This window comes from Acomys minous (genome assembly GCF_964271855.1).
Source record: "Acomys minous genome assembly, chromosome: 14".
Classification (NCBI taxonomy): domain Eukaryota; kingdom Metazoa; phylum Chordata; class Mammalia; order Rodentia; family Muridae; genus Acomys; species Acomys minous.
Window position 1 is genome coordinate 72,169,865 of NC_140496.1, and position 23,450 is coordinate 72,193,314.

The 23,450-nt window shown below is 44.7% G+C and overlaps 1 protein-coding gene across 2 annotated transcripts; it reads right to left on the reverse strand.

The window, feature by feature from the left end:
* Nucleotides 1–4,348: 4,348 nt before the first annotated feature.
* Nucleotides 4,349–8,196, reverse strand: GPR88 (G protein-coupled receptor 88). Of its 2 annotated transcripts, none has more exons than XM_084757806.1 (2): nucleotides 7,777–8,196; nucleotides 4,349–7,406 (listed from the first exon to the last, which is right to left on the reverse strand). In XM_084757806.1, the coding sequence occupies exon 2, from the start codon at nucleotides 7,335–7,337 to the stop codon at nucleotides 6,183–6,185; it is 1,155 nt and encodes a 384-aa protein (XP_084613932.1). In that variant the 5' UTR covers nucleotides 7,338–7,406; nucleotides 7,777–8,196; the 3' UTR covers nucleotides 4,349–6,182. The 2 variants fall into 2 exon arrangements, with proteins under 2 accessions (XP_084613932.1, XP_084613931.1); XM_084757805.1 differs by having other exon boundaries at nucleotides 4,349–7,409.
* Nucleotides 8,197–23,450: the final 15,254 nt, after the last annotated feature.

A 23,450-nucleotide genomic window follows, 5' to 3' on the forward strand; every position in this document is an offset into this window, starting at 1 on the left:
TGATAAAGCTGGATAGAAACACAGTGCTATGGTTCATCACAGTGACTCTCCTATGCCTGCCTGTGCCTGATTCAAGAAACCACAGGATCCATACTAAGACAGAAGAATGTCATTTTCACACTTGTCCAGCTCCCAAAAGAAAGAATTCTTGCTACCACTGCTGTCTTCTTTCAAACCATGTAGTCCTACTACATGGAAAATAGTCACCCAGCCAAGTTTCTCCACAGAGTGGCTCTCTTTTAGCAAGGTCTTATGTGAAAGATATGCAGTCTCTGTCCTTCTCACTCAACCTAGATACCAAGGGAAGTTATTCAGCCCATGTGAGATAAGGTTGAACTAGTAAATAAAGAGTTAGTGAACCTAACACGACAGCCATACTCAGGTACATCCTCCAGCCTCAGCCTTAGAGATCTCTGGTTGTCCATCTTGGTGGGAGGCACCTTTATTTGCTGAGCCATTGGCTCCCACTGAGTCATCATCAACTTTATCAAAGATGGGGGAGAGGGGAGCCAGGGGTTTACCATTGCTTGCATTCTGTTCTCCCAAGAGTTGGCCTCTGATATTTAATAGCATATGCAAATACACACACACACACACACACCACAAAGTCAAATAAAACTTCTGGAAGGAAGGATTATTTTATAGTGCTAGGATATAAAATCATGTCAGCATTTCATAGAACAGGCATTTGGTTAAAAGCAGAGTGCCTGTACAGCCCCACCACACAAAGGATGCCAGACACTTTTCTACTCTTGAAAACACAAAACTGGAAACGGGGTCCAATTTATATAAGAAAGAGGTTGAAAATTCAAGTACTTTCTGTCTAATAAATATAGCCAAGCCTCAACCTGGGTGGTCCCCAGCACTTTCTCCAGGGCTGTCCTGCTCTAAACTGCGGAAAAAGAGGTAAAGACATTCCATAGTCATTTCTTCCAGGTTCTAGCATCAGTGCCTGGTCATTGATTAGCAATATGCAAGGATTCCTCAAATCAAAACACATCACTTTCCTATGTAAGATCCTCAGAAATAACTGCACACCTTGAGCGATCTGGCACTGAATTTAAGGTAGTGCTTAAGACCAGACTATCCTAATGTTGACCTAGTCAGGTGAGCAGTTGAGTATGACAGGAGTAGCAATCTTGACAGTATGTGCTTTGACATCTGTCTTACAGTCCCATACTTTATTACCCCAGGATAGCCTTTGGCAAGATATGAGTTGGAGGCTAGGATTTATTCCTAGGTCTATTTCATTAGGATAAAAACAGATACTCAAGAGAACAGGTCCAATCTTTTTCCTTTAAAAACTGCCATTATCATGGCACGTTAAGTATGAAGATGGCGTGATAAAACCCATTTCTTTTTATATGAACATAAATTAATTTAAAAATTGAAAATTACTGTTATCGGCTGCGTACATATAGTAAATACATAATATACTTCAAGTGACTGCTTGTGAAAAATATCCCTTTACAAAATAGATAAAAATAAGTGAAAGAAAAATAACTTTCCTATCTTGTTTTCACACGCGCGCGCGCGCACACACACACAATTTTAGAAAGGTAATATAACAAGGGAATGTGTAACTAATTCTATGCATAAAATCTATGAAGAAGGGCCAAAGCTGAGGCAGAGAAGCTCTGGTAGTGAGAAGGTAGACAGTGATTGAGCCTTTCCCAGGGGGAAAAGCTAGAACAACGCAGCAAAGCCTTTAAACGATCTGAGACTGACGTAGATCTGGTCCACGCTCAGAGCTAGTGTTCTGACAACTGGGCTATAACAATGGATCTGAGTGAGGGAGACAGCTTAAGGAATGGTCACACTGAGAAGGGAAGGGGTGTCCACGCTTCAGTTAAAATTCTGATTGTCATCTCTAGGATAATCTCATGGTCCAGAGTCAAACCAACCTTTCAGCCCAGTGTCTGTATTTTATTAACCCTGAGAGATCTTGGGGTTTGGCTTCGTTCGTTTCTGTGTTCTTTCCTTTCTTTCTTCTCTTCTTCTTTGTATTCTTTGTATTATTTACTCGGCTACACTGTTTAAGGCATGTGTCCTTATGAAAATCCCAAAGGTGCACAACAAGTAGGGAGAATCATGCAGGGCATCCAGAGTACCCATCACATCCTTCTAACAGACATCCACATCTGACCTCTGCTTCAGCTGCCATCTTTCCTTTGCCTTCAACCATGCATCAGACCATCGGAAGAATCTGGTGATCTCGGTGTGTGGCCCCAGTAAGGATGCCCTAGAGGTGGGACAGGCTGGGCAAGGCTGCCAGAAGAGAACCTATGAACACGAATATTGAAAGGCACCGTGGCACTTAGGGGAACTGGAACTCCGACCTCGGTCTTGCACTTTGAATGGAGGGCTTCTCTCCTCTGACCACCCACGCCACTAGCACATAGAACAGCCTGGAGCTTGCTTCTCCCTCAACAGATGCAAGTGCCTGCAACCCACGAGTTCCCTGACCAAAGAGCCAGAGACCACTTCCAGGGAATGCCCTGGCCCCTATATGTTTATCACTAGATGCCAGAGGTGACAAGGTCTCCGGTGGAGACAAGAATACAGGCAGAACTAGGATCTGTGGGCTGAACAACATGCATTTGCATGAGAGTTCCAGAGATACTAAAAAGGCAAATACCCAGGAAGAAATAGTCACCCTCCCATAGACCAAGAGCTCCATCTGGAGCTCCATTCTTGCCCCACAAGCCATTAACATTAAGTACAGGCCTTGAAAGGAAGGGGCATCGTGTGTGTGTGTGTGTGTGTGTGTGTGTGTGTGTGTGTGTGTGTACACAATATTCATATGAGTCCAAATATCTCTGTCCATGTGATGCCAAAAGCTGATATCAAGAAACTTTTTAAATTGCTCCCCACTTTATTTTTTGAGGCAGATTCTCCCACTGGAATCTGGAACTCACCCATCAGCTAAAGTGGCTGACGAGAAAGTCCATCTGTCTCTGCCTTCCCAGCACTGGAACTGCAGACATGCCATGTCATGCTTGGCTTTTTAACGTCTGAACTCAGATCCTCGTGCCTGTATGGCAAATCATTGACTGAGCCATTGCCCCAGTTCCTCCATGTTCTTCGACGTAGGGTCATGCCACGAGATCCTTGTCAGGTCAGTCACTAAGACTGCTGAAGAGCTGGGCAAGTGTCAGCTGAATCCCTAGACTATGTAATAAAGGTGACACAAAAACACCAAAGTCAGCTAAAAGAGTCATCATCAGAAGGGCAAGGCTGTCCTCCATGTGAGTTCAAGGCACACCAACTCCCTATTGGCAAGTAGATCTTTCCACCGACTTTCTTATCAGTGGTTTAAAGAAAGAGTCTTTACCCTTCACCCCTTCCTCTGCTGCATCCCATCCTCCACTGGGTACCTCTAAAAGGAAAAATATTCCAGTATGGAAAAAATTTTATGTAACTCTAGGAAAAAAAGAAATTTATGTCCCTGTGCCAGTAGAATTTTTGTCTATTAGCACTCTTCATTTTGGAAGGAATAAAAGTGCTGGAGACAGAGCCTATTCTGTCCCAGAATTAAGCCCTTTAAATAAGTACAGAAAGAAGGCAGATGTTATATATCTTACTAGGCACGCACATAAAGGGGAGGGAAAGCACAAAAGCAAATTAGAGAAGCCCAGGATAGTAGTTAGCCCCCCCACCACCACCACCACCCCCATGGATAATATGTGGTTTCATTTAAATAAGAACACATTCTCCATTAACTTAATTTGTCAAAGCAGTAACTCCAACACTCACAGGCAGTGCCTAGGAAGGCACTTTTAGATGCATCAGTGCTACTTTAAAATTAAGAGTGAATCAGTCCTGTGGAGTTAATTACTAGTAAATTAATAGAAAGTAGGTCTCCCACATGGCACGGTGCCAAGTAAAAATTTCTCAGTGCTAGCCAGAAACATGGCAAGGTATCAAATTCTCACTTGCAAAGCTCTTTATGTGTGTGGCACATTATAGGGACAGAGAGGGGTGTTGCTCGAATCACTCACAATGAGAAACAAGGGCAGTGTGTAACTAGAAAGGCTTGTTGGTAGAGCTTTAGAAAGATGTCCTACTGTAGCTGCAAATGAAAATTCCCACCTCTCTGCTATCATTGTGACCCATGCCACAATGTTTACGGAATGGAAACATATCTATTTCTTTTCCCAGACGAGTATAAGAACCTTATGTAACTACATGAAGTAGAAAGCATTTTAGAAATCAAAAATAAACTTACAGCCAGTAAAAAGGAATTGCTTTGTATCACGGTGTTTTGGAACACTGGTGTCTTCTGGTACAGTATCCTCAAGACAGAGAGGGAGGAGATGCCCAAGAAAAGAAGAAATAGACTCAGGGGAAGCGTTATCTAAACTTTAATTACATATCTGAATCCAGGAATCCAGGAACAGGTAAAAGAGAGAAATGGTTCATGCACAATTTGGTTAATAACATGACTGCATATGCGCTGTTAGTGACAAACATTTTCTCTTGTTTTACCACAAAATGTCCATTTCCTGTGTCTCCCATAATTTTTCAACTGTATATGTGTTCTTACCAAATTTGGTCCATGAGTGCAACAAAGTAAGCTGTCCTTGCTCCTAGTTACGAAGTTAAATGGAGCTGTTTGGCCCCAGATTTTATGTGAATAGCAGACAGACTAATCTATGCCTCCTATTACTTGCTTCTCTCTTTAATTTTACAAGATGATTTCACATGTATTTTTGCTCGTCGCAAATGCATCTAAAAACATTAAGGAAGTCAAGGATGAAGATGGGCAAATCCCAACTGATACATCTGAGACCAGAGTCCCATTTGAAATGTTCCTTTTACGCACAACTGAGTGCATGATTCTGTCTTCAACAGACATGATACTAATAGTAAATGCCATGATAATATATATGAGCAACATAAAACAGTGTTACTTCCTAACGTGTGGCTTGTAACCTCTTCGAGGCACAGATAGCTTTGAAAGCCAATCTGTATTATTGTGTCATCTTGACCACTGATTTTTAACTGAGAGCTACATTCCCAAAGTGGGAGTTTTCTCATACCAGGTCAAGACAAGAACTTCAGGTAGCCACAGGTGTATCTGCGTCTCTTTCAAATAATTAAAGTCGGTTTCTTCTGGTGTCTGGAAGAAGCAAAATGCCCTTGTCTGATGGGTATTGCTTTGTGTACCACATGCCCAGTAAGTTCTAGCATCTAGGAGCATGCAATGGCAGCTAACATTAGTATGCAATTATGGTATTAGTGTTGAATTATATCATGTGCATTGAGATATTTTAAAGAGAAAACAAGAGTCATTCTCCTTAGCAACCATTATGGTACAGAATGTTCAAAGCTGCGATCACACTCAGAGGCAAATAAATCGGTTACAAATGTGGGTAGCAAGACGTATGCATGCTTTAGAGAATGTGAGGCTGGGACCTAAAATAGATAAACCCCCTTTTTCGTTGTTGTTCCAAAATTCCATTTCTGGTTTCAGGCCATCCATTAACAAACTTGACATGTTTAGCCTTAACACTCAATGGTAGCTCTCCACCTTAGACGTGAATAAAAAGGAGTGTGAAAGAATAGATTTGGTTTGTTTCCTCACTTGCTGAGAGTCTATCATCTTATTTCAAAAAAAATGACCCAATAAAAACCCTTCTAAGAATAAAGGGCTTGAGGTTTCCATGGCAACTTACACCGGTGTACACACGTGTGGTTTCACTCTTCGAGGTCAATATACAAAGACTAAACTAGAACGGAAGGAAGCGTGGTTAAAATATTGTCTACATCGTTTCTTCCTCGACAGTATTCCCTTTGGCTCATGCACACTCACACACTCAAGGCGCTTCGCATACAAGACAATGGAGGTCGAAAGGGTTGTATGTTATGAAAGCTCTTTTTTAAAAGCAAACTTGAAATAAATTAACTGGTTCTTTTAAAACGCCAGTTTACAAGTCCTTGCAGTCTGGGTGCCTTGGACGTAAGGGCGTCTCTAAAACATAGAAACAAAGGGTCAAAGTTGGGTGGCAGTGCACAATTACTTTGGGACTCCATTTAGAGAGAAGACCTTGGTTCAGGTACTGCACTGGGTAGGAAGGCAAAATCTTCCCCGCGGGGATCTTTCCTGGGTCTGGGGATAGCTTACAAACGGAGGAGGCGATTCGGCAGGTGTCATAGGAAGCGCCTCCAGGCCAGGTGGGTTACCAGTGCTGGCCAGCCGCCCGAGTGCCAAGCTGCGCCTGGGACATGGCTGGTACCGCGGTGGCAGCCGCAGCTGCTGCAGCCGCGTCCCCAACGCCAGGCAGGACAGATCGCACGGATCTTCGGAACTCCTCGTTCCTCCAGGTGTAAAGCAGCGGGTTGAGCGCCGACAGGGCGCAGCACAGGAGCCAGCTGGCCGCCTGCACGCCCCAGGGCACCGGTAGGGAGAAGCCGCTGGCCAGGCTCACCCACACCAGCGGCTGCGTGGCCAGCAGGAAGACACAGCAGAGCAGCAGCACCGACAGGCCACTGAGACGCCGCTGTGCCCGGCGAGGCTGCAGCGCGGCCGGCAGGGGCTGGGGCTGAGCAGGGTGCGCGGCTCCTCCAGGACCCGGCGCGTGTGGGGCGGCGGGGAAGGCGGCGGCAGCGGCAGCACAGCCTGGCAGCTGGTGCAGCAGGTGGAAGTTGAGCACGCTGACCCGCTTGACGCTGACGCGCACGCGGCGCACGATGCCCAGGTAGCAGTGCAGCAGCAGGGCCGTCTGCGCCAGCAGCGCTCCGGCTGCCAGGAGCGCGGGGTAATGGACTTGCGGGGGCTCGGCTCCCGGCTTGGGCGCCCAGGGTGGGAGCAACAACACCAGACCCAAGGCGAGAGCCCAGGACAGTGCCAGCATGCCCACCGTGTGGCGCCGTTGGTACAGCACCTGATAGGTGGCAGGCGCCCTTGTGATGAGCAGGTAGCGGTTCAGCGCCACGAGGCAGTGGGACAGAAGGGACACAGTGAGCCCGAGGCCCAGGAGCCCGCCCCGGAGCAAGCGGTAGCTGCCCCCGCCGCCGTCCCAGTCCCCCGGGGGCTCCGCGGAGCCGGCGGGCAGGAGCCCCAGCACCGCCTCTTGTGGCATCCAGAGGGCGCAGACGCTGAGATCCGCGGCACAGCCATTCACGATGAAGGCGTTGCTAGTGGTCTGCAGCTTTCGGAAGGACGACACGAGATAGATGACCATACCGTTGGCCAGAGTGCCCCCAATGGCCAACCCCGAGTACAAGAGAGACACCGGGATCCGCCGGCCGGCCCAGGATTCTTCTTCCTCGCAGAGCAGCAGCAGAGATCCCCCGGTGGTGGTGGAGGTCGAAGTGGAGGAGGAGTTGGTCATTCTGGCCAACTCTTCACACCTCGCGCCCTAGCGTTGGCTTCTTGCAGCGTGGCCCATCCTGACACTTGCCTGCTGGGAGGGCAAAAAACATCCCTTCAGCCCTCTGCCACAGACACAAAAGGCTGAAGTCGAATAATGGGCTGGGGGAGGGGGGAGAAAGAGGGAGCTGAAGGAGAACAGGGGTGGCAGATGACAGGTGCCTGCCTCAGAAATGTCTCCAGTGACAGAGAAGGTCCGCTTTACACTCAGCGAGCAACAGGGAAGCCCTAAGGTCATACCAATACCAAGAACACACACACACACACACACACACACACACACACACACACACACACACACCAGTTAGGAATGTGTTCTGCCAACTGGAGCCCCTCTTTACTGGGAAATAGTGGAGCTATCTTGGCTGGGGAAAATGCCAAGGAGAGGGAGTAAAAGATACCTTGATTTGGGGCCAGTCCTTAGCTGGTGAAAGCAGATGGAGAGATGCCAAGAAATACCTCCTCAGCAGCAGCATCTGTGGTCCAGAAGTCAACAGGAGAAACTGAGCTGGGACCAGCGCCAAGAGCAAGTGCCTTGCGTCTCTCAAGCAGCATCCACACACATGGTCCCAGGCAGGAGCCAGCAGCTGTGGGGAGTCTCCTCAGCTGGCTGGAGAATTGGAGAGAGTGAAGTGGTAGGCTGCAAGCCCAGGCGGGTGGGCAGGCAGGCGGCAGCAGAGAGGATGCCAGGCTGCAAGAGCAGAAGCTGAGCTGGAGAGGAGCGCGCACCCCGTGCTCCAAAGCAAGAGTGCTGGCTTTTGTGGTAAACCCACTTGGAGCGCTGCTCTCCTGCTCAGTTATCCATCATCCAGGGAGAAGACAGCCTTTCCATGCTGTCATGAATTAATTATTCAGTAACTGCTAACTTGTAAGGGAGAGAAAAATACCTTGCTCAGAGAATCCTGTAGTTAACAAGTCTCTCTCTCTCTCTCTCTCTCTCTCTCTCTCTCTCTCTCTCTCTCTCTCTCTCTCTCCCTCTCTCCCTCCCTCCCTCCCCTCTCTCTCTTCTCTCATTACTCTCTCTGTCTTTTCTTTTTTCAGTTTTTTTTTGTTTCCTTTCTTTCTTCCTCTCCTCTAAATGTTAGAGTAAAAATTCATTCTCAGTCTGATTCACCCTGGAGGCAACACTTTTTCCCCCCTCAGGGATAAATATACTCTAGTACAGTTTCACGGATAATTACTTTACATTTGAATTGAAATTCAGCCCCCTGCCCCTTTGGCAAAGTAGGACATGCGTAGTAATTAGCCACAGAAAATAGGTAGGCCTTTGCTTAAATCATAATTCCAATTCTTTTCTCACTGAGAGACACCTCTCCAAAACTTGGCTCACGTTTCAGTGGGATGAGAGGGGTGTGGGAACACAGTGGTCAGAAGATCTAAAAGTGGAATCATAAAGTACATCTAGACAATGGAATGACACTTGGAAATAAGAAGAAATCATCTGTCAAGATATAAACCACCTAAAAAGTTGGAAGTGCCTATTATTAAGCAAAGATGCCTCTGAAGCAAAAGATGCCTCTGAAATGGCAGCGTACTGCACAATCCCAGCTGTATTGCATGCTTGAAAAAGGAAAACTGTGAAGAGATCACCAGCTTCCCTGGGCTCAGAACCAGGTGGGAGGAAGGGATGAATAAGCATACAGGGCAGGGGAGTGAGTGCGTGATACTTTAATGGTGGGATACTTTATTATAAATTTGTCCAAACCCACAGGACAACACCCGGAGAACCCGTGTGTAAATCATGGACTCAGTGAAAAACACGTCAAGGAGCTTCATCCATTGTGACAACTGATCCACTCAGTGGAAGATATTGATAACTTGGAAGCTGTGTGTGCTGGGTAGGAGTTGTGTGGGAGTCTTCTCTCTCTGCCTCTCTCCCTCCCTCTGTCTTTGTCTCTGTCTCTGTCTCTGTCTCTGTGTCTCTGTGTCTCTGTGTCTCTCTCTGTCTCTGTCTCTCTGTCTCTGTCTCCATCTCTGTCTTTCCCTCTCCGTGTGTGTGTGTGTGTGTGTGTGTGTGTGTGAGAGAGAGAGAGAGAGAGAGAGAGAGAGAGAGAGAGAGAGAGAGAGAGAGACTTGAACATAGAAGCTGGAGGTTGAAGTTTGCTGTCTTCCTTAATCTCACTCTACCATATTTTTTTTTTGAGACAGGGTCTCTCAATGGCTTGAGCTAGGCTGACTGGCCACTGAACTCCAAGAACCCTGCTTTCCCAGGGTTGGGATTACTGATATGTGCCACCACATCTGGCTTTTTATGTAAGCACTTTGGCTCTGAGCTCAGTGCAAATACTTGTTGATTATGCACTTTACTGAGCCATGTCCCAGAACCCACTCTGTGCCTTTCATCAGATGTACGACGACTCTTAAACTAAAGTTTAAAGCCTATTTTTGAGCAGCAGGTGTTGGGGGAAAGCAATTTCCCTTAAGACTCCTTAGTATGAATGACAAAGGCCTCTGAGATTTTCATGATATGGGATGTCACAGAGACTTGCACTCAGGGCTCAAACCTGCTTTGGTGGAAATGTTGACTTATCTGTGCACATGGGAACTTTTGTCTAAAACGTACACCAAATGCCACCCCTCCATGGCCACTGACAAAAGTTGTTTATTTACAAATTTAATCCAGATAATAGGTAATACATACAATAGAAAAATGATGTCTCAAGTTTCAGGTGTCCTGAGTTCTAAGTAGGGCATCCATCAGATAGTCTTGAGGGTTATTCCCACCTTGCTGGGAAAGATGTGGCCATTCAGTGATGTCAAAGGCTCTTTTCTTCCAGACTTTCTCTGGATCCCTATTCACACATCAAACCTTTCTCCTCCCTCCTCCTGCCGCTTAGCATAGACCTCCTATGTGTTACCTGGAGTGAGGCCTTGGGCCATACATCAGAAGCTTTTCCAAGTCCATCCTTGAGTACTTATTTCAAAAGGAAAATCAGAATATAGCTCCCCCATTTTTCCTTTTCAAACATGATTTTTTAAAAAGTCATGTTAATGACTTAGAAGAATTCAGGTTAGCAAGCACAGCCTGAAGGATTTAACTAAATCAGTCTGGAGTACCATGGGAATAACAGAAGTTAAAAGAAAGGCAGCAGTTTGGCCTCATGGGAGCAAAGGTTCAGATGGCCAGCCTACTGGTAATATGGAGCACTTGTCCTCATCTACCATCATTTATTATTATTATTATTATTATTATTATTATTATTATTATTATTATTATTATTAAAGCCTTGAGTACATCAAACACACACAAAAGGACTGCAAGAAATTCCTCGATCAGCCATAGTCACTGCAATTAAATTTACTGTGCATTACCTTAGAGGTAAAGGAATTCTGTGTTCTAATCCCAGCTTCTGGGTCTCAGTGGTTCTCTGTAACAAGTAGCAAGGACCAATCTCAGGGATGCCTCACCATGAAGATGTATGTGCTTCTGCCAAAGGCATGCTTTCTTTATTTAGCCCAAGCCTGGAAGGCCAGTTCTTGTCTGGTTTCTCATTTACACTCATTTTTGGTTTGGGTCACTGGCCTTAAATAACATAGGGTAGGAGGTGTGTTTTTCTTATCCACAGCACAACATCACCTGGCACGTGGGACTCACAAAGCTGCCAGTTTCACCTTCTCATGTGGCTCCATGCAGCTCACTTCCCTTTTGTAGTGGAAGCGCCTATTTTCTGCTTCTGTTTCCTGTTCTCCCACTGGATGTCCACCCACACAGCCTTCAGTTCGCACCACAGCTTCAGCTAAGGTCAACCGCAGCCTCTAATTAACAAATCGGGGGCTTCTACCACCCCGTACGCTCGTCTTCTAGCCTTTTCCCTCCAGGCTTCTCTGTAGTCTCCTGCTGCTCCTCTGCTCCCTCGGACTCGCCCACAACACTCAAGTGTCATGGCTTCCTTAATTAGTGTTCCTGGGTGCTCTGTTCTGGGTTCTCTCTTCTCAACCTTATCTCTGCCTAGTTAGTCTCGCCTTATCCCAGACTCTCGCTCTCACTCTTACCTACAGGGCACCCTGGTTGTCCTCTACCACCCTTCCTCCTACCCGGTCCCTCTCACTCAACTCCCACTTCATTTCTGTGCCCTGGCCATCAGTTCCGTGAAGACTGCTCCCTCAGCGTGTCTAAGAATTGACCACAGATAATTGACCATAATTATAGTTTTCTGATAATGTTGCCTTAGAGTCAGGGACATTTCTTCCCAAGCTTAGGGAGAGTTTTTATATGAAATGATGCTTGTTCTCCTTTAAGTGTTGATATAAAGGGTCACACCTATTACATTTTTATATTAAACAGTTTACATATTCATATTTTAAGTTTTTTGTTTTCCTTTCTTTATATCAGGGTAATAATAAAATCACAACTTAAAGAAGCTCTTTTCTTTTTTTTTTTTTTGTTATTACTATTTTTTTTTTAATGTGCATTGGTGTTTTCCCTGAATGTATGTCTGTATGAGGGTGCCAGATCCCCTGTAACTGGAGTTACACACAGTTGTGACCTGCCATGTGAATCTTGGGAATTAACCCGGGTCATCTGGGAGATGAGCCAGTGCTCTTAACCACAGAGCCATCTCTCTAGCCTCAGCTTTTGTTTTCCTTTCCTCTGCAAAGCTTTTGCGGGTATTGAAACTTACGTGTGAATTGTTAAACTGGTCACTTTCTTTGTTAATTTTTTACAATACTTTTAATTGCTCTTAAAATTAATTAGTCTAAGTATCAACATTTTTGCCTAGAAATTTTGTAAGTGTATTTTAATAAAGTAACTTGTTTTCTACTTCCATTGACATTTTATTGAAGTGGAAGTTTCTGGTTTCTTTAAAAACTCCCTTGTGTCATGTAATGTTCAGCTGGAAGCTGTGTCAGGCAAGAGGCATGGGTTTGGCCATGGGTGGACTCAGAAGAGGATGTAAATAGAATCCCACAGACAGTGAAAATGCTTTTGCACAGCTATGCCTTGTGACAGTTTACATCACTTCCCTGGTCTTCATTTTACTACACTTCACTTCGAAGAGAGAAATGCTCCAGAGAACTTCCTGTGACGTTCAGGCTGAGTCTTGAGGCTTCCGCTGACTCGGGCCAGCTGGGTGGGTGGAGTTTTGCTGTGTCTGCTGGATCACACCACCGCAACTGATTCACGTTGCTGTTTGGTGTTTGCTACTTGATCGGACTGCTGGAATCCTGGCAACGCAGAGTGGAATCACCCTAAGTAACTACGTCTAGAAAGGTCCACACCCCCCACCCCTATTAACCTTCGTTCTCTCCTACCTATATGGTCAGTGGGGTGGAAGGGAGGTAGTGCATGTTCATGCCTGTGGAGGTGTCAATGTCAGATGTCTTCCTCAGATGTTCTCCGCATTACTTTCTGAGACAAAGTCTCTCACTGACTATAGAGCCCACCTATTTGGCTAGATTGGGTGGTTAATGAGTGTCAGGGATCCTCTGTCCCTACCTCCACAGCACTAAGATCTCTGGCATGGCCTGTTGTGCAGACCTTCTACAGGGAATCACACTCTAGTCCTCAGGCTCGTATGACAAGCGCTTTAACAACTGAGCCGTCTCCCCAGCCCACCAGAGGCATCTTGTAATGTATTGTAAAGGGAAGCACGGTGAAAGTGAAATGTCTCTACATGCTTTTCCTTCTATTTATTTGCCCGATACATAAATGCACACATATAAAAATTTATTGATCCCCTGTTATGTTCTGGGCAATGAAAGCACAACGTTAATTAAGGTCCATTCCTGGCTCTCAGTGAGATTGGTCTACAGAGATGGGCATATAGATAAGGAAAAACCATCGTAAGACAATGTGCTAAAAATTATAATACATCCTCCATAAGTAAGTTGGCATGGAACCAGCCACAGAAAAGAATGTCGCTGCATCTAAGGTCAGGGAAATTTTTGTATAGAGAAGTTGAAGACAGCTGAGCTGAATTCTGAGGGTTGAGGGTGATACCCTGGCCACAATCCTCCTGGCCCTGCAGTTAAGCTCACTTAACACAACACACAACCTTTCTGCTTTTATTTCGTGAAGTGAACTCTAGCTTATACCAGTGTCTGAGGAGGGAGGAAAGAGCTTATTTCATCTTGTAGTTTATTTTCCATTACTGAGGCAAGAGCTTGAAGCAGAAACACGGAGTGATGCTCACTGGCTTTCTTCTCCTGACCTGATCAGCTACTTTTCACATACAGCCCAGGCCCACTTGCCCAGGGATGGTACCACCCACAGTGGACTAGGCTTTCCTACATCAACCAGAAGCCAAGAAGATGGCCACAGGGCAGTCTGATGGAGACAATTCTTTGATTGAGGTTTCTCATTGCCAGGTAACTCCTAGTCTGTGTCAAGACTAGACAGGGCAATGTAAAGAGGTTTTGAAATCTTTGATAGTTGAGGCCTCTCTGGAGGAAGTGCATCGTTGGAACACAGGTCTTGGAGTTTATAGCCTGCTACTTACTGGTCTGCTCTGTTTCCTAGTCCCTAAGGAGATGTAATCAAGCAGCTGTCACACGCTCCAGCCACCCCTAAGCTATCTTGGCTCCCCCATCATGATAGCCTATATCCCCTCAAATCAAGATGCAAAATGAACTTCTGCTCCCTTAAGTTGGTTCTTGTCTGAGATTTGGTTGCAGCGTAAGATAAGAAACTAATACAATACAATCACCTTCTATACAGTCTTGACTCCCTCCATCCAAAACGGCCTTTCTAAAACCTCCAAAGTCACCACTTAACATGTTCAATATTGTATGCCTCCCCACCCTTGGTTCTAATGTGCATATCTGGGAAATGGGTTTTGCTTTGCATAATTCTAGAAATAGTTCTGGGTACAGAGTAGATAGACCCTTAGTAGCTGCAGAAAAAAAAAAGTAGTGAGCAAATGACAGAATCCTGCTCTAAAGCCTTCACTGGGTCCTTGCTGTGGGTGTTGCAGCTCTGAAGAGAGAGACTTCCACTACAGAAGTTCTGCTCCAACTGCCAGGAAAGTCTCCCCAATATAAATGTAACAGCTATGGTGGGGGTGGAAGTGGGGCGTTCCCCAGCAAAAGTGTTACAGCTCTGCTCTGAAAGATGTCCTGACAGTTGGGAGCCAAGGAATACAAAAGAATCGCACTGCACAACAAACCTCACACAAGAGATTTATTTAGAGGGGAAAACCCAGGAGGGTGGCTGACTCTGCTTGGACAAGCAGCAAAGAACTTGGCAGAACCCAGGGTTTATAAGGGGTTTCTGTGGGAAGAGGGAGTGGGAGGAGCTTTCCGAGGTGGCCTGGGATTGGAGGGATTAAGTGGCCTGATCTTTGGGGGCAAGCTCAGGGGTTGGTGGGTTTCTTTGTTTGTTTGTTTGTGGTAGTTGTTTTGTTTTGTTTTTCTCGTAGGGGTCTAGCAACTCTCCCGCCTTACCCCTGGGCTGAGAAATAAAAGGTTGAAAAGGACCGTTAAAGAAGCCTGGGTGCTTTGAGTGTTTACAAATTTACAAAGTTTACAAAGGGAGTCGATGGCAGGAAAGGCCTCCCCTGTCACTTGAGTTGGTGTGAATCCTGCTGCTGCCGTCTGAAAGGATATAAACATACTGTTGTTAATGTTTATAAGGGCCAGTCAAATGTTCCATGGATTGCTTTGAATTTGTTCATCTCTTATTTTACTTAGCCTTCATGCCTGGTCCGACAGTCCAGGCCAGAGCTTCAGATGGAAGTCTGGACAGGATACATCTAATCATTTTAACTCATCATTCAAACAGCCAAACTACTAAATCAAGTACATTGTACTCTCCTAACTTGAAGGATGTATTTTCATAGTAACTGTAAATACAGACTCAAATTGAGAAATCTCTTCCATACTGCAAGGAACCAACAGCGTAGAAAGCTTGCCATTGGCTGATGGCCCATCCACACCCCATCCCCATGCCTCCCTCACACTCTGCTGTGCCAGCAAATGCTAGAGAGGTCTCAAGTCTAATTTGATTTGATACACTACAGCATGCCCATTTACATCCCATCCGTACTCCCTGTTACACAGCTCCCCCTTGGCAAAATCTCAGACTGAAGATCCTCGAAGGCACAGCAATGTCAACGGGATAAACCAGAGGATCCATACGAACCATAGCAGGACGCTCATGGCCATGGGCAGGAAATTCTGGAGTCTTGGTACTGGACACTTGAAAGCTAATGAGTTCTGGGTAACATTGACTTCCTTAATCATTCTAATAAAACAGCCACAAAGAAGTTAGAAGGTAAGATCGCACAGCTAGAAAAACAGAACTGGGATTCAAAAAATAAATTGGCCCATTGTTAGCCATTGGTAAAGTTTAATTTCATTAACATGGCTTAGATGAATCTACTCTTTTCTCCAGCTCCATCAGACTCACTGTTCAAGTTGTGCTAAGTAGGCATTGCCTTTTCTCTCGCCCACCAGGCATCTCTGTTGAGAACACTTCTAGGCCTTTGCCGACCTCTCTGATGGTTCACAGTCTGCCCCCACTTCCTTTTCAAGCTGTCCTTCTCAGAAAATTACTGTTTCCCAAGACTTTACTGCCTACCAGAGCTGCTTTAATCTCCACCAGGTGTCTAGCCTGTGTATCTCAAAGCACCAGAGTGGGTATTGCTTCCTAGGTAGAGGAATTCCCTTTCTACAATGTAACCTAGCTGAGGACAAGGCTCCCTTTTTTTTAAATCAGAACGCCTGATTGAAAATTCTTAAACATGTGTTCCATGTATAAGGCCCTAGGGGAGATCTATAAAACCACAACTTCAATCTCAATTATCTGTTCAAGAGAAAAACTAACATTAGGGCCACACAGTAGAGTGTTTTATTATTTTTCTAAAATAGTTTAAGGCATGTGTAGCCACATTCTGTGGCTTATGTCTGCCAGATTCTTTTTAAGTAGAATTTTTGCTGGAAACATTCCCCATCACAGAATTAGATGCTGACTTTGTAAAAGAAACCAGAGTGATTTCCCAATACTAAAGTCTACGGTCCTCTGCCACCAGAGGCAGCAATGGGCGGGAGTACTTTGGCACAGAGGCTCACGGTGGCAGTAACAAGCTGCTCACTTCTGGTTGCTTTCTCTCCCTGCTTTAGCCAAACCACTTAACCACCTCACTAAGTTCAACACTAAAACTCTTTCCACAAATCTTGCTTTCTCAGATAATACACCACCAGAAATCACATTGGCTGCAGCCTGTTTATACTGTAGATTTTTCAGTGGAACAAGCTCTTAGTTGTTTTGTTGTTGTTTGTTTGTTTGTTGTTTTGTTTTGTTTTCCCTGTTTTGGCTAGGCTTAGCACTCATTCAACTGCATATAAGCTTTTCCCTCCACAAGAAGGCCTGAGGCTTTTAGAAGTTAGGAATTTATAGACTCTCTCGAGCAGGCCCGTTCCACCCTGAACTCTTTCAGATGGGGGCATAGGAAGCCTTGCACTTTTCTCCTGACCCATCAAGTTTTGGAGGATTGACATCCTCACGCAGCAACAGCAGCTCAGAGGGTGCAGGAGGGAACTACAAAGTAATCCTTGGCCAACACAACTGACACCACCCAAGCAAAAAATACACCGACCCAGATATATTTAGAAACATCAGGAGAAATCATCAACTTTCAATATGTGGGTAACAGGGTGCTATTGACAGGAACAGGGGTGTGACAACTCCCCCACAGAAAGGAGTTATCCATCCTGAAATGTCAGCAAGGCCAAGATTAAACAATTTGCCATAGAAGTTAAGAGGTCAAAGCCAAATCCAGAGGCTGTTTGCTTTGATCCAAAATATTTGGGGCAAGTTGTTTTACTTGTGTAAACTTTTGTTATTTGGAAAATAGTGACATCATCTGGTTCAGACCTGCATGGGCCTGGTAAGGGGGTGGGGCTTAAAAGGATTAGCTTTATGCCAACATATCAACTAAGGAGCCAGCATTAGTCATCAGTGTGCTGAGCATACTGCTGAGCATGGGCACTCCTGACATGGGCAGTCGATGGAAGACAAAAGTGACATGACAACTCAACAATAGAAAGTCTGGCTGGCCCCAGGGTGTTTAGAACACCAGTTAGTGTTCTACTGCTATGAAACGACACCATGACCTTATAAAGGAACACATTTCATTGGGTCTGCCTTACATGTTCAGAGCTTTAGTCCATTTCATTTGACATACTAAAAAATGTCCATCAAAGGACTTTGCCACCTGTTACATGTATATACCAGTCAGTAATGCATTTGTTATTGTGTGGGGGATAGTTATAATGATACTTAGGCATTATGATAACCTGGTTATTGTTTTTATTTGGAAAGTAATCATGACATAAGAAGATATGATTGTGTGGCAAATAGGGGTGGACTTGGGATGGCTATTCTTAGTTGTCAACTTGACTACATCTGGAACTAAGGCCTGAAATGGACTTTTGGCTGAAGTTTGACGCACAGTAAGCCCAATGGGCTCCCAAACTCATTTTCTGTTTCATTTTCCCCAGTCCAGAATGTACAATTGGGATAAATATACTCAGAAATTGGACTGAACACACTTTTGTATTATGATATGGCTACAGGCCTATGGGGGCTAGGGAATGGAATGTGGGGGTTTTTATGAAGAAGGCCTCCACAGGCTTCTAGGGAAGAAAGCATTAGGGCATGTGGCCTTGTTGGAGTAGGCGTGGCCTAGTTGGAGTAGGCGTGGCCTTGTTGGAGGAAGCATCTCTGGGGATGGGCCTTAAGGCTTCAGATGCTTAAGTGAGGCTCAGCATCTGTCTCCCTGCTGCCCACTGATCCAGATGTAGCACTCTCAGCTCCTTTTCCAGCACTATGTCTGCCTGTGTGCTGCTGTGATTCCTGCCAGGATGATAATGGACTAAATCCCTGAAACTGTAAATCACCCCATTTAAATGTTTTCCGTGGTCATAGTGTCTCTTCACAGCAACAGCGCATTGGCTAAGACAAAAGCTAACATAAGCGTTCTTCTAATAAAAATGACTGACTCTAAATTTATATACAACAAATATGTACTTGTGCATTTTTCTATTGTACTCTCAATAGAATTTACAATTTACAATTCCAAGTGCCATTCAGAAGCTCATCTGTTGAAATCCTATCCCACAAGTTGAAGGTACTAGGAGATGAATTGTCTGGGGAGATGATAAAACCATGAGGGCAGGCCCTCATAATTATATCAGTGTCCATACAGCAAGAGGTCTCATTAAAAAAGAGCTTGCATCATTTAGGAACCAGGAAGTAGCCCCTCTGCAGACACTGACTCTGCTGGGGGTTTAACCTCAGACTTCTCAGCCTCCAGAACTGAATAGGATAAACTTCTGTCATTGATACATACCCCTCCCGCCATGGTATGTTGCTGTTGCAGCCTCAGAGACTCAGGCCATCAGACTGAATCTTATTAAGATGAAAGCAGAAACATAAACACAATGCCTACTTAACCAAAGTCATGAGGATGATGATGGAGTTGTCTCGCAGCCTGATAGCTCTTTTGAAATAGACTAGATTCAGAAGATCATTTCTTAAGTGTAACTGCTTGTTTAAGTGTTTTGTGTTTTGTTTTGTTTTGTTTTGTTTTGTTTTGTTTTGTTTTGTTGAGACAGAGTTTCTCTGTGTAGCTTTGGCTGTCCTGGACTCCCTTTATAGACCAGGCTGGCCTTGAACTCACAGAGATCAGTCTGCCTCTGCCTCGGGACTGCTGGGATTAAAGGTGTGGGCCACCATGCCTGGCTGCTTGCTCAAGCCTTATTGATTTAGGAATCTTTGCATTAGCCTTTTCTGAATCAATTCACTGGGCTGTGGTTTTTTACATCTCCTGTACCTGGCCCACCTAGATCAGAAACCAGTCCCCTGGCTGGGGAGCTGCATTTCAGCCAGTTCTCTAATGAATTAAGAAAAAAACTATTTTTTCCACACATCTATTTGAGAACTACTGAGCAAAGGATGTTTCAACTGGCCTTGTTAGTTTTGAGTGTGGATTTGTAGAGAAGCCAAGGCATTTCTTTTCTGAACTGCATCTTCAGCTTTTCCAGGAAAACCAACTTGAGTTAAAATTGTTTTGGTTTGGTTTTTGTCCAAAAATGGACTTTTTTCCAGTAAGAGGTTTAATATGAGTTGTTAAAAACCTGCTTGAAATTTTGTCAATCTGATAGAGCTAGAAGCTAGTTGGAGAAGTTATTTTCAAGCACTAGGAAATGTTTCAGGCTATTGAAGAGCTCAAATTAGTTTGAAAGAGCTGTACTATGTGTGTGTGTGGGGGGGGGGTGGTATGTGTCCTGTATATAGTGTGTGGTATGTGTGTGTATGGTGTGTGTGTGTGTGTGTGTGTGTGTGTGTGTGTGTGTGTGTGTGTGTGTGTTATGTGTATGATCTCCGCCATAAAACACTTATGGGAAAGCAACTGTCAAATATCTGTATCATGAAGTTCACAAGTGATGGTCATTATCTCCTTTCTGCTTCTTACTAGACTTCTCTGGATGTCTCTTAACACAGATCAAACTGAAGTCTTCTGTGCTCACAGTCTATTGGGATGTAATACTTAGCCTCACTTCATCCTATCCAGCCTACATCCCTCAGGTAGTGGGAAGTCAAAGGGTTGGATAGTACACATACCTCATCTCTGAGTAGACACTGCTCTAAAGATTTAGAAATGAGAATGGGGCATAAAATACTGCACTATTTTGTACCGTGCATTTGTGCATTACTTCTATGGGACGTGTGCTGTTGTACACAGCTGTCCATAGCATCTGCCCTGCTATATGCTGCTATAGACACTTGTTGCTTCTTTCCAACAAAACTTTCCATACATGCTTGATTTTTTTTTTGGAACTAAAATCTCTGTGACCTGAGGGTGGTTTTCATTTGATTTCAAACAAGGTTCTCTGTTCTGTGAGTCCAGTTCTGGCCTCTCCATCGCTACTCTCATACCCACGGCCAGTTCTTAAGCTCACATGTAAATGTTAGCCACTTGGGGGCTGAAAGTCAGGCCAGTCTCTTTCTGGGTAACTGAAACTTGAGTGATAAACATCATCTCTGCTGGCAGCAGTATTTCCCACTGAAAAACAGATGGAGTGTTGTTGTGAGGGTGAACCTTCCAGTTCTAACCAAGAACTTACCAGTTGTTGGGTTCAATTAGGCTTTTGTTACCTAAAACTAGATTTCTCTAATAATTTGGAGGGAAGAAGAGATGAGGGTTGGCTAGGTGGCACAGAAGTTAAGAGCATGTTTGAGTTTGAGTCCAAGAAGCCACATCAAGTGGCTTGTAACCATCTATAACTCCAGCACCAGGAGATCTGACACCTGTGGCCTCTGTGGGTAAGTGCTGTACTCACACCTAGACACACACTCACACACATAATTAAAAACAATAAAAAATTTTAAAAGATGGATAATTTATCTAGGGTAAATTCAAATACTATTCCTCTAAAAACAAACACAAAAACAAAAAAGTAGTGATAAAATGACTCCTAATGGTATTCTGCTGCACTCATAGATCAGTGCCTTGTTGAGTCATGATCAGAGAGGCTTCCTCTTGCAGCCAATGAAAACATATATGGAGACCCACAGACAGACATTATGCAGAGAGTGAGAGATCTTGGAACACTCAGCCCTGGAGGGGATGTCTCCATTAAATCCCTCCCCTCAGGGCTCAGGAAACCCTGCTAAAAATGAGATAGAAAGAGTGTAAGAGCCAGAGAGAAGATGAAAGACACCCTTTCTTTCTGTATTTGCACTCACTGGCTCTTCCACTGAGCCACATCTGCAACAATACTTCTTTAACAAAGAATTGGATGCATTTTCCCTATATTGTTTTGGGCTGCAATGAGTTGGAAATGAAGATACTGGACAGTAGTTTTTTTGTTGTTTTTTTTTATGAACAATAGAAAGACAAATTATTACCACTTTTATTTATACATGTAAAAAAAAATAAAAATCTCAAGCTCTAACACAGTGGTTCTCATCCTGTGGGTCATGACCCCTTTGGGAGTGAAATGACTCTTTTACAGGGGTCACCTAAAACCACAGATATTTACATTACCATTTATAACCGCAGCAAAATTAGTTATAAAAATACACTCGCAATGACAATAATTTTATGGTTGGGGGGTCATCACAAAATGAGGAACTGTATTAAAGTGTCGCAGCATTAGGAAGGTTAAGAAGCACTGCTCTATCACATCTAGAACACTAAAGTCAAGAGGCTGGATCATATCTTCATTTCCCCCAAAGACGTCTAGGACAGAGGACTAGAATCAAGGTCCTATGGAACTAAGCACCCATTTAAATAAGCTTTAATTCCTACAGGTTGGATTGGCTATGGTACATAGTGTGCATTCAAGTGCCCTCCCTGCAAAGGCCGACTAGCAAGGCTGGGTGGGACTTCTGCTTGAGAACTCCAAAGGGAAGCCGTATAAGGTTTCCATCATCGTTTCGGTGTCAGTAGCTCGGGGAACATCTCTGAAGAGGGGGCAGGAAAGAGTGTAAGAGCCAGAGAACCAGGAAGTCTGCTAGGAAAGTCTCTCCTAGAAATGGCTCCATAAGTAGGACCAGGGCGACGGCAATATCAATGGACATGTTAATGTGGAGGGGGAAATATTTTGCGGGGCTCCACCCCTAGACACAGAGCTATAGGCAACTAATGCCTGCTGGGAGGAAAATTAGCCTCTCCCGGGAATGAGCTCTCTTATTGGTTGTCCAGTGCAGAGTGAGCAGCTTTGAAACCATACACACACACTACCAACAAAAAGACTCATTAAATTGTGTGTGTGTGTGTGTGTGTGTGTGTGTGTGTGTGTGTGTGTGTGTAGATATGTATATAACTTGTGCATGGACATGCATACGTACACATATATGTAACAATAATGTTCAAAAAAAAAAGTAGACTATCAACTTGAGTAGGGACATACATGGAAGGATTCCAAGGAAGGTAGCAGGGAAGGACTGGAGTGAGGAAAGAGAGGCAGAAAAACTGATAGAATAATTTTAATTAAAATATAAAAATAAAACTCTCTGCAATGGTAAGAGTAGTTTTCTGTGCCTGGACTATGCCACCAGTTTGGCTTATTCTCCTTTTGGAGCCTAGAATCCCGGCTGCGCTGGGCAGGGTGAACGCACAACAGCCCAACGACACCCTTGGCTCCTTGGCCTCTAATGGGTTTCCTAGTCCACAGCACTTCCTGTGGTCACCACTCAGCTGAGGGGTTGTGTCCTAGTAGGAGAAGACCCCTTTGGAGACTGTATCTGAGGCCTGAGACTTCAGCCTGAGGTCTTCACCTTTTCTCCATTTCTCGGATTTTTCTGAGTCACAGAAACTGGGAGGGGTCTTGGGGGATCCCCCAGGATGCAGGGCTTTTTCCCTGGTTTAAGATCCCAACTTAGCAGCTGACTTTCTTCTCCCCTGCGGGCCAGGTGGGTGAACTTTTCCTCTTTTGATTTACCTTAAAATTAGCAATCCTAACAACCTGTCACTTAAATGGGAATCTTTAATTAAGGATAATTTCCCTGGCAGATTTGACTTTAAAATAGACCAAGCTATCTATTTGTCATCTTATTTGGTTTTCAAGGCTGTGTGCGTTCAGTAGTCCCAATTCTTGTCATGACACGGACATTGATCCTTATTGGGCCTTCGGTACAATATCATAGAAGGAGAGTCCCTCTGCCCCTCAAACAGAGGATCCTGGTGACAGAAAGGCTCAGAGTCCCACAATTCTACCACCAATGTGTCTTCTGAGGAGGCACGTCTGTTTCTTCAGCATAACTGTTTGACTCCATCCCAGCCGTGGAAGGCACATGGTTAAAGGTGATGTGAACTCCTAGCTAGACCAAAAATAACATAAAAAGCCCAAGACTAGTTACTCAACTGGTATGAAAGAAGAATGGGGAAGAGAATTACACCTTTCCTCAAGTCAGGAGAAGTAATCCAGCTGGCCACATAGACACAGTGCCGTGGTACAGCTGCATCAAAATCCAATCGCATCTTCCTGTTGAAGACAGGCATCTATCTCAGCCTGTATCGGTGTCCTTTAGTAAGAGGAGCAGGGGCTGTCCCTGCCATGGACTCTGTTGCCTGCTCTTTGATCACTTCCTCCTGGCTGGGTGCCTTACCATGCGACAGAGGAAGAG

What these genes read in the sequence shown, in the direction of transcription:
- GPR88 (XM_084757806.1), bottom strand. Translation starts at nt 7,337, where the DNA reads ATGACCAACTCCTCCTCCACTTCGACCTCCACCACCACCGGGGGATCT.